At 32.3% G+C, this 12,018-nt stretch overlaps 1 protein-coding gene across 1 annotated transcript; it reads right to left on the bottom strand.

The window, feature by feature from the left end:
- Nucleotides 1-545: 545 nt before the first annotated feature.
- On the bottom strand, nt 546-4,389 carry LOC137821287 (cytokinin dehydrogenase 7-like). The gene is made up of 4 exons (XM_068625803.1): nt 3,607-4,389; nt 3,227-3,505; nt 2,188-2,450; nt 546-1,035 (listed from the first exon to the last, which is right to left on the bottom strand). The coding sequence occupies exons 1-4, from the start codon at nt 4,297-4,299 to the stop codon at nt 708-710; spliced, it is 1,563 nt and encodes a 520-aa protein (XP_068481904.1). The 5' UTR covers nt 4,300-4,389; the 3' UTR covers nt 546-707.
- Nucleotides 4,390-12,018: the final 7,629 nt, after the last annotated feature.

The raw sequence follows: 12,018 nt of genomic DNA, 5'->3' as shown, positions 1-12,018 counted from the left end.
CATCCAAACGCAAATGGGTAAAGTGTTTTTTAATGATATAAGGAAATAATAAATATTTATTGTTGATAGTGCATTTGAAGGTTTATTTATGAAATTGTGTAGTTTTATTATGCAAAGATGCTAGGTAAATGTGATTTAAAATGATACTATATATTAATTACTTTGTGGGAAGAGAAAACGTAATTATGGTATATATATCTAAAAAGCGTGTGATGGAGGGAACAAATTAAGGAGAGACAAAAGGTTGGAAGTGAAACATCAACATCAGTTAAAATTGTCCCAAATAAGAGGCATGCATATATATATGTGGACGGTCCATATTGATGATTGTTAAAGGTTCTCCAAGAGAAAATTCCTACTGGACCAAAGGAAAAAGGACTGGTTCACAATTGCACTTTGCTACTTTGCTAATTTCCTTCACATAATAGCTAACATGAAAATGACGCTAACCAATTAAGCTTTGCATTTACGTCTCATGCATCACCCACATTATACTTTTCATCTTTTTTTTGGTACTTTATATATATGTAATCTGATCGACCATCAAATCATTAATACCTGCGTCAAATACCAAACTCCAAAATAATCTGCCCTACATATTTTCCATAACAATACACTGCCACCAAATTAAAGTAAAGAAGAAAAATAATAAAGGGAAAGAAGGTTACAAATTACAGTGATGACAAGTATCAGTAAATGATATCTAGTTATGGGATAGAAGGAGGTTGAGAGGTTCTGGAGAAAATTCTCTGTCCTGGTGCAAGGATAGCCATGGGATCAAAACTGGCCTTTCGTTCCACAAATCTGCTCCATTGTTTCCCAAAGTGTTTCATCCAATCCTCCCGTGACTGGTAATTGGGAAAGTATAGCTTGAAATCAAGGCCTCTGCTTGTGCAGAATTGAATAATCTCATTATTTTGCGCCACCAAGAGTTCAGCTGGTGGACCCTTTGGAGGTGGTGGGCTGAATCGGAGCAACGCTACTATGTAGAAGATGTCACTGTCAGGCACCACCACTGAGTGACGATTATCCCACCTGTTTCATTTCAAAAACAATGACAAAAAGGCCATAATTTTTTTGTTATTGCTCTTCCTCTCTGTTGAAATCAATATTTAGACAACATACATAAGAGTAGTATATTTAGACAACATACATAAATAAATTTGTATGCTCAATTAATGCATGAGGTCAATTGACTTCAACCTATGATTATGCATCCTACTAATCCCCACCCAGATTGTTCATGGGGACCCTCGATCGAAGAACCAAATTCCTCCCCCACCAAGAGCCCCATCAAACTTTAAATCTCCTATATAGAACCCATACAATTCCGGAATCACTGTCTATTAGTAACACTCACCATGATAGCTACACTGCTTGGAATCAATTGATATTTCAATTTACACTTCCCATTTTACCCTCTCAGATCAGCCACAAGAATACATACACATTCTTGATGCAACAGATGAATACATCGTTCAGAAAAAAATTCAAATAAAAAAGGCAGGATTGTTTCAGGCGGGCCCCACTGTATCTTTGCTCCATGCAGAGGTACATCCGTACAGGTGTATAGCTTGCTTATTCGGCAACCTAACAGGGCTGCAACAACAACAAACTAAGGGTGGATGATACGGGAAAAACGTATGCATCATCGAGACAAGAAGAAGGAGTGTCATAGGGTACGGACAAGCAGAGAGTAAGATGGTACAACCATGACAATGAAGAGCTTATGATTTCCTATTGACGACCAAAATATGGTACAGTTGATGGTTACCTCTAGGGTCCCATTATGGCTGACCTCAAGTAGTAACAAATATTTGATACTCACCCTCAAAATCTTAACCACCCTGTTTGAATCACGGTTCAGCAAACTCACACATCACACATATCGTGCAAAATTAAAGAAAGAAGGGCTCAAGTTATTGATTTTCGTGGCCAAATGTCACACGGTGGGACCTGGTCCATGTCCTTCGCACGTGTTTTGCATAAGAACCTTTGAATATTTTCGTCCTCTCAATCACTCATCTCATCACCTCATCATGATCTTACGTTCAGTTCAATCCCAAGCCTTTTAGGATATACAAAAATAACGGAGTAAAGGTTGTTTTTATGTAACTAAATATGAAATTGTTTGTGAATATATATAGTGTAGGTGATGAAGGGGTAGGAAGGGAAGCAGGAACGTACTTGGTTCGCAAGAGAGGGTAGACTAAAATGGGGCCATCGACCCCGTCCTTGAGAATCTTCTTGAACACCTCACGATCAAAATCAACAATGTTGGACTTGGATACAAAGAGGTTGAGCCAAGGGTGAGGTGCATCCCAGGTGCCGCTGGCTTTTGCGTCCTCCTCCACACGCTTTACACGTAGCAAAAACTCTGTGTAGGTCACATCCGTCTGGAACTTGAGACCCTGAATGAATCGCAGCCGTCCGAGCAATCGATCCACATCCTACAGCGGAGTTAAGTGGTGAATTAGTTTTAGTTAGAGCAACGCAACAACAACATAACGCATACCCAAGATGGAATATTGAGTTGGATTTAGTGTATTGTACTGTATTTAAGGGATGATATAGTAATTGACATTTTGATATTCCAGAAAATGATGGGTTTTTGGCTATTTGTGGAAGTGTGGGGACCCAAACGTCAGCGAGATCTCAATGATCAGCGCTATGGAGCAGCTAGTGATGTTACATTACCATTTTAGCCACAATGGGACAATACCCACAGGTGAAGTACACTCGGTTCCTACGGTAATTTAAACTATGGTGGTAGTGCTTTTTTATATTCTTCGTCAGAAAATCCAATGGAAGATACATCATTGCGGTATCGTCAGTTTTCAGCAACCATTTCACCTTCAGCTTGTGAGACAAATTTATAATCATAACATTCCTAAACAAAAAGGATTAGAACCACAAACCCCCGGACAAAACACATGCTTTCTGGATCTTAACCAACACTCCCCTCCGTTGCTAAATTTCATGTGCGAGTCAGTGATGGTTAACTCAGCTTACATTGACTTTTTACACAGGCCCCACCTATAACAGTACTCTATGGTTGTTGTGCATGCTTTTAACCACAGAACCACTTAGCAACCACCTAGGTCAAAACTCTGGGGGGCCCTCTCAACTATCAGAAATGGCTACTGCTAAGCCTATTCCATCAACAAGGAACCCGCATACAGCAGATCAGAAAATAACGAAAAGAGGATATTAGTTAGTTACTTACCATATCAACACGGGAACGGTAAGGATGATCCGCGTTACCATAGTGAAGACCCAGCTCCAAGCAATACAAAACAGGGCCAGCAGTGGAAGGAATATGAACCGGGTCGAACACCTGTTCCGGTTCCAATGGCACGGTGGGCCATCCATTGGCCGGGTCATCACTGTTCACCAGAACGAACCCTTCCACGTAATCAAAACATTCCTCTACTTCCTCCACCAGCAACTCTGCATCGCCAGCATACTCCTCAAATTCAGAGTAAACCACTCTTATCCACCTCACCTAATTAATCAACTCACACCAAACAAATTTTTTTTTAAAAAAAAGTAAACATAAAGTGTAACGGAGTGGTTAAAATGAATAATAAGTAAATTTTTTTCCACCATTTCTGGAGCCTGTTGGAGAACCACCCTGGCCCTTGTAATAATACCGAACTGTCCTAAGCCACCGAGCGCACCAAAGAAAAGTTCAGAGTTTTGTGTCAGGGAGCAGCACAGCGTTTCGCCTTTGCCTGTTACAACTTCCAATTCCGTTACGTTGGATGTCTGAGGACCGTAACGGAAGGTTTGGCCGCTGACGCCTGCGTAGGACAGCGTTCCACCAACTGTTAAACCGAGATAATCCGTCCACGACCTCGGGGCCAGTCCAACCTCCGAAACGCAGCGTTTAAGAACGTCTTCCCATAATGCCCCTCCCGAAACTTCCAAGTAGGCCGTGCCTTCTATCCAGAGAATCTCAAAAGGCTCCTCCAAGGCACGCATGTCGAGGACCAGTCCCTTCTCCGCCATGGCCTGCCCGTTCACCGAGTGCCCGTTCCCCCGCGCCGCCACCGTCAGACTCGGAGACGCCGCCACGGCTTTCACCACTCTGGCCACATCAACGGCCGAGGAAGGCCTGATCATGGCCAAGGGTTTGACGGACTTTATGCCGCCGAAATCCTTACTAGCGATTCCGGCTGGACCCAATTCGTCGATACTGGCTTGAAGTTCAAGCGCCCTGGAGAGGCTGGCAACTTCGTCGTCTTGCCTCGATTCAGCATCTTTTTCGTGAACGAAGTGTTCCAAATAAGCTAGCATCTTGGGCACTGAGGAAGTTATTTGTTGTGAGGAAACAAAATTTGCATAAGCTGATGAGTGTAGTTCTTCTGCTGTTTCTTCTTCCAGGTGAAGTTCGGCATTAAATAGTGGCTGATTTGGATTTATTTGGAATTTCTTAATAATAATTAAAAAAGCACTAGTGGGTTTTTTTGGATTCATTAGAATTATGACGTCATTTACCCCTTTCAATATTCCGTTGACGCTATGATCCCTTCCACATCAATTGTCTGCCACTTGTGCAAGTTTTTGAATTCCTGAGTTATTATTATATTATTCCCTGAGATGTTATAGTGTGAATCCAGTTTCATGCACTTCCACTCAGCTTCTTTTGTAAACTGTTGACGAACAATTACTATATCTCATCCCATGACAAATAAAATAATCAAAAAGAGTAAAGAGTGTAATATAAACATTATTCAATGCCAAAATGCATGTTATTTGACTCCACTATCCTTCATATATCGTCATTATCTACAATCATTGCAATGGAGAAAAGTTACTCACTCAAAATGGAAATTAGTCAGGTAAATTTATCCGATATGTTGTAAAATTATTCGTTAAACAAATCGTGTGTTAAGATTTACTTTTAATTTATTAAAACTATATGAACATAGAGAACTATTGAAATCTCCGTCTTCCTCCTTCCTCCTTCCTTTGAGCAGGTTGCTAGGGTTTCATTGGGGTTCTTTTCGTCTTCGTGCTACTCCTTCGATTCTCTATCTTGGGTGAATGTCAAATGGAGGAGGTACCTGCAAAAGACAATCTGACACTGAAGTCAGGAAAGGGTGTTAGGTACTCGGGTAGGTGTTCAGTAATAATGACGTATCTTGTTCATTGGAATGTGTGTTATTTATATTATTTTAATGAGTTTGTCTCATTGGTTCTGATTAGTGGAATGGATCATAATACATTACCTAATTCTTGGTAGTTTAGCTTCATTGACCTTGGTTTGAGTGTTAATGATTATATGTGTCAGTCGGTCAGGCCGTCCGCGTGTATCTCAACTAGTTCGGTCAGGAGACCGAGCCACGTCAGCATGTATGTCGGTCGACCATACTAGTACAATATCATTTAACATTTTTTTTAATTTAGTAATGTAGCTTATTTAAATATATATGATATAATGCAACATTAATAATAGTGTAAATTATATGCGAATTAATGCTTAAAAGTTTAGTTAAATTCATTAATTTATTTAGAGATAATAGTATTGACCTATTTAATAAAGCATACCATAGAATAAGTTATAAAGACAAACTATAATGATATGTTTTTGAAAGAATGTAAAAGGGAACTGCATCAATGCCATCTGTTTAATGGTGGAATGAGCAGAAAATTAGGTGAAGGCTCTCAAGTTGTGTGACATGGCAAGAAGTAAGGAAGAAATTAAATTTAATACTACTTTTATGTAAACTAATGTTAAGATTGCAAGTGTAAGAAGAAGAAAAATAAATAAAAAAGAATATTAAATCCACATATTTATTGTTTTTAGATAAGAAATTAGGTCACACTCCAATTACTCCTAGTATCAAGCTGTAATCAATTACCATATCAATTATTGAAATCCTGTTACGATGTTTGTAATCAATTATCAATCAAGGCCATGTTGTCTGCCCGAATGCATATTTTTTAATTATTTTACTCTTTATTAATTTCTTTTTTCTGTTACTGTAGTCTTTGAATAACGTATCAGGTTTAATCCACAGTAACACCCAAAACTAAAATTTCCCAAGAACTTTTACATCTACGCACAAAGCACATATGTCATTAACACAATGGCTTCAATGTGGTATTCAGCTTTTCATATTCGTTTTGCTGTCAAATTAATATGAATCTAGCGTAAACTTGTCTAACACTAGAGAGATGATAGTATAATTGTGGTAAGATGATTCCAAGTCGTCTTTCAACGAATCCAATAGTAAAATCAGTTGATCAGGGTTTAAAATCTATCGGCAAGCAATAAAAGTTAGCAATAACAATAAAGATGAAAAGGGGGTTTGAGATAGTTGTGCAAAAAATATACAAGAGATTAAAATACTAAATAAAAAGCGGTTGATCCCTAGTTCTTCCACCATTGAATTCTTCACAGGTTCTCTAAAGATTAATCTTTTCTTTTTATTTTGCAGAAGATTTGTTAATTCTGTTTCTGGAATCTTGTAGCTTTTATTTTCTCTTTCTTCCCCTCAGAATTTGTTTTCTGTTTTGATTCAAAAGAAGCAACTTGGACTTTTGCATGTTTGACCCATTCACAAAGGTAGATGCTTCAGATAATTTACCCTAAAAACACAAAATTACCAAAGATAATAGTTAAGACCCAAATAAACCCAATTATATGAATATTAATTAAAATAATATATTTATTTATTATTATAGTCCAATAATCTATGATTAAGGCTATTGTGTGAATAAATATATGCTCATCACATATGTTAAACAATTATATGTTAATTTTTTATTTTTCTCAAATAACATTTTGTAACGTGTCTATCACATAAATATATTTTGTATAGTGTCATGTCTTTTCATATATTATTAATTCTGATAGAAGATACACACTACTTCTAATATATAACTCATCAATTAAAAAAATTATATTTTTTTAAGAACTAAATATGTTTTTGTCTTATAAAATTGATTTTTATTTTTAGTAAGATTTTAGACCTCCTAATCCACTTCATCCATCAACATCCTAATCCACACTTCATATTATATAAACAAAAATTGACAAAAATATATTTTAATAATTTTTTACTACAAATACGAAAAGATATTAAGAGGGTGTTATTAAAATATGGCATTGCTAGCTAATGATACAATATATGAACTTTTTGGAATTAAATAAAGTGTACTCTTCTATCTTATCTGGATTTTAATAAATAGCTGAGAAAAGATAGAGACAAAATCAATTCGGTTTCAAATAAAAGGTTATGCGCCTGCGCATACAGCACTCTTGTGCTGTGGAATTGTTTTAATATTTGATCTCTTTGTCTTTCATATAAGCTAAGTTTCGCAAATCAAAACCCTTATTATGACCTGAACTCAACTCATTATGCCATTTCTTGAAAAAAATGGTTACCCACAATCGAAAAAAGTGTGGGCTACATGGATCCAACATAAAATAAAATTAAGATCACACCAATTCTAGTGCTGGTGATTACAAATGACATCAATATTAGTTTATATTGTGTGCTTGTGCTTTCACATATTCATTTGAAGCATTGATATGATTAAATGCAATTTCACATTTTCATGAGTTTTGTTGTCTTCTCGAATTAACGTGTGTTCTTATCTGCACTTAACATGGGAGCTAAGCAAGTTATATGATTTAGCACGTTCCAAAGATTGAGTTGTGATGTAATATGAGGCATGTTTGATATTCTTAAAGGATCTCAGTCACGTCAGGTTCGATCTATTGATGCATGCTTTCCACTCAAACTTTTAACTCAACTCTCAACTTATCTTTTGTTTCCTATATGTCTTCTTAAATAAGTGCCTTTTGTTTTGCAATTTGTCGTACTCGTGTATGATCAAAATAGATATATGCACACCTATTGCTTCATGCTATGATTTGTTAGTCTTTATAGAATCATAGGTACCTATTTTAATATTTCACATTTCCCTATACATCTTTCTTCTTTTCTACCTTTGTCACTTAGCCATGTCGATCCAAAAGAATTCTTCATATCCACCACACAAGTCATGATTAATTGTAGAATACTCAATTACAAAACTATTTATCTTTGAGTTAAGTGAAGTAGCATTTAGTTACTAAAAATTTCAATTTGTTTAGCTTTGTTCCTTGGATATGTTTTAGTATAATTTATCTTTCAAAAGTTTGAAGATATATTCACTTGTAATTATTGATTATTTTTATTATACAAGTCAATGCCAAATAATCCCCTTTTTGATTTTTTGAACGTACATTTAGAAATACTAGAAGTTATTAATGTAGGTATAAGGAAAAAAAATTGTAATAACAAGTACCAATTGTTCATGTCCATGAATTTTTAAAATAGTTTAATACAAAAAAAATAATAAAGTGTTCACTAATAAAAACACACCACGTGGACAATTCAAAACACGTTACATAACGATTTTTAAAGGTACGATTTTTCTCTTTCATGCTCACTTCGTTTTTTCTCTCTCCGAACTCATCATGCCTCTCATCTCTCTCAAACTCTAATATTCTCTTTGAAACCCTCACTCTTCTCTCCTCTCTACAGAGCTCTACGAACTATCCTTATTGTTTTTCACAATTTCGGCAACTGTGAAGATGACATATTCAAAAGTTGTTTTTTTCCAATAACAATATTAGACATCTATATAATTGGCGCTTGCTTTTGAAATGGTAATGACGATGATATTTCACTATATATATGGTGTTGTACTGAGTCATTCATTCATTTCATGTCAATTTTGTTCTTTTCATTCTCCATGAACTAGGTAACTTTTATATTGTTTTTTCATTTGTATTGTGATTTCTTCATCTCATTTTTATTAGTTCATCCTCCAGTTTTTTAAGGTCATGTGTTTATCTCATTTATGTTGACTTTCTGATATTTTTATTTTTATCACTTTGTATTAAGGTTTTTAAGTTCATTTTTCCATGTTATTAAAGTTTATTAATGTTATTTTTGATATTCTTATTTGCATTTGTACTCCATTTCTATACGTTGTTTTGTGGAGATTTATATAATTTTTATCATTCGTGTTCTACTTTTTTAACGTCATATGTTCATTTCATTTCTATTGAGTTTGTATTACAACTTTTTTTATGTTATTCTTTGTAGATTTATATTGTTTGTATATGATATTGTGATTTTTTCATATGATTTTTATGACTTGGTATTCCATTATTTTAATGTTGTTTGTTTATCTAATTTATGTTGAGTTTGTATTATGACTTTCTGATATTTTCATTTCTTCATCTCATTTTTATCAATTGGTATTCTAGTTTTTAAGTTTATTTTTTTCTATGTTATTAAAGTTTGTTAACGTTATTTTTGTTCTTCTCTTTTGCATTTGTAACTCCATTTTTCTATGTTATTTTTTGGAGATTTATATTGTTTCCATATGATATTGTGACCTCTTCATCTCATTTTTATCAATTTTTTAACACCATGTGTTCATCTCATTTTTGAACAAATTGTATTACAGTTTTTAAGTCCATTTTTTATGTTATTTTTTGGAGATTTATATTGTTTGCCTTCACGTTGAGGACTAAGTCGTGCGTGAGACAATATATTTATGGGTGATCTAATAGCGAGTCATATAGTCCAACAAACTCTCTTTATGATAGACTCTAAAAGACTTTTATTCTGTCTTAAAAGAAGAAATGGACTTTAACCTTACAAAATCGGTTTGTAAAGTAAGGTTTCAGCAAAATGTAAACTTCATTTTCCAAAACTAATTTTATAAAATTAAGTTAAATTTAAAGTTTACTTTCATAATATAATATGAGAGTTTAAAAAAAAAAAGGAATATCAGTTAAATTTCATAATATAATATGATATGAGAGTTTACCGAGAAGAGGAATATCAGTTAGATTTATGAATTTATTATATCATCTTCTATGTTCAATAATCTAAATGAATTTATTGAAAATTTTATAAAAATAACTATAGTGACTAGTATATAAATTGAAAGTTGAGACTATTTCAATAATTTTTGGTTGTTTATATAGAGTTAACAAATCATAAATAAAGTAATTTTTTTAAAATATTAAAAACGTTTCAACGTTAAATTCAGTATACGAACTAAAAAGGTTATTTTTACCATTTTTTTATTTACGGAACTTGATTTAGTTCTTTAATATTCTTTTCCTCAATACCATCCACACACACACCACATTCTTTATACGAGTTTTTTAAGTCATTTTCAGGGACATTTCATGAAAAAAAGGCTTTATACATAATTGTATGATTGTGATAGGCAAAAGTAGCACCGTCCGTAATATGGGTCCTTCACCCAATTCTTTTTCATAAAATAAACATCCCAGCAAATTTCTTTTGGTAAAAAAATTGCAGTAGATATTTATGGGAAAAAAATATAAAAAAAAAGTAAAAGTAGGGGATTACAGAATAAAATTTCACTAAAAAAAATCATAAAAAAAAATTAATTTTTAGTGACAAAAAGTAATTAGTTGTTATAGTGACTAAATTAGAAATTATTTTAAAAACTAAATTTTTTTATTTCTATTTAATTAGCAATCAAGATTTTTACTACCAAATTTATAAACTAAATAATTTATAACTAAAATCTTGATTGTTAATTAGATATCAATTTAAAAACCATTTAACAATAATAGAAGCTAATTTATAAATATTTTTTTAATTTCTAAAATATCTCTAATTTAGTTATTATAATAATTAATTATTTTTTATCTTTAAAATAGATTTTTATTTCATGTTTTTATTATAGTGTCCCGAAAGTATTATATATTGAAAAAAAAACGTTATATGCCAAGAGGAAAAGGAAGCCCCACATGGAAAATATAACAAGTTGTTATATTTTCTAAAAATTGCACCTAACTTCAATATTTAAGTTAATTTCCATTCAACTATTTTTACTAGATAAATTGGAGGTGACTTTCATCAACTTGCAAATCAAAATTTATTTAGCAAAAAAAATCATTTATATATATATATATATTGTTTGTTTTATTGCTTAGAAAAAAATATATTTATAAATAACTTTCATAAAAAAACTTAAACAAAACCTGTTTGTAAAATTTTATTTTATTTTATAAAATTTAAAGACTAATTTAAATTAAAAAGTATTTTTTTTAATTTGATAATAATACAAATTATTCATCAAAAGTTATTTGAGGGTATAATCTAAATTGAACCAGGCACTTCATGTTATCTATAGTAAATATTTCTTTTTAGAAGAGAGAGTAACAAAGTAGATTTCCAGTTTTAAGATTTCGTTTCTTACATAATTAGCATATTTTTATTTATTTAGATTTTAGTCAATACAGTTATTCTAATATAGGTAACTATTTTTATAAGAGAAATAGATAAAGAGAGGACCATAGGTATCTTTTACAAAAGTTAAGCATATTATTTATTCTCTTCACGTGAGATGGATTCTCAAATTGATAAGCAAACCCAAAAGTCTACTAAATGGGTTTCTATGTTACAAATATTACTTTTTTTTTTCTTGTTGTCATCCATTCATCATCAATTCTCTTGGGCATCCAAATTTTTTTCTCTATACATTTATATGATTGTTCATTTATGTAATATAACTCATCTTAACCTTCAATTTTAAACTCTAAATCCTAAAATCGACTTACAATCCAATGTAAAAAATTATGAAATAAAAATTAATTTTAAAGACAAAAAATAATTAGTTATTATAGTAATTAAATTAGAGACATTTTAGAGACTAATTTTTTTTTATTTCTAAATTAGTTTATATTATTGTTAAATAATTTCTAAATTGGTATATAATTAGTTATCAAACTTTTTGCTACCAAATTTAGAATCTAAATAATTGGTAGTTAAAATCTTAATAGCTAATTAGATACCAATTTATAAACTATTTAACAATAATAAAAACTAATTTAGAAACCAATTTGTTTTTAGTTTATAAAAATGGTCTCTAATTTAGTTAGTATAACAACTAATTATTTTTTTTACTCTAAAATTAGTTTATAGGATTATAACCGAATTATAATGAGAAAATTATCCTTAA

The sequence above is a fragment of the Phaseolus vulgaris genome, chromosome 9 (assembly GCF_000499845.2).
Source record: "Phaseolus vulgaris cultivar G19833 chromosome 9, P. vulgaris v2.0, whole genome shotgun sequence".
Taxonomy (NCBI): domain Eukaryota; kingdom Viridiplantae; phylum Streptophyta; class Magnoliopsida; order Fabales; family Fabaceae; genus Phaseolus; species Phaseolus vulgaris.
The sequence above is the reverse complement of the archived record's forward strand: the minus strand, read 5'-3'. Positions and strand labels throughout refer to the sequence as shown.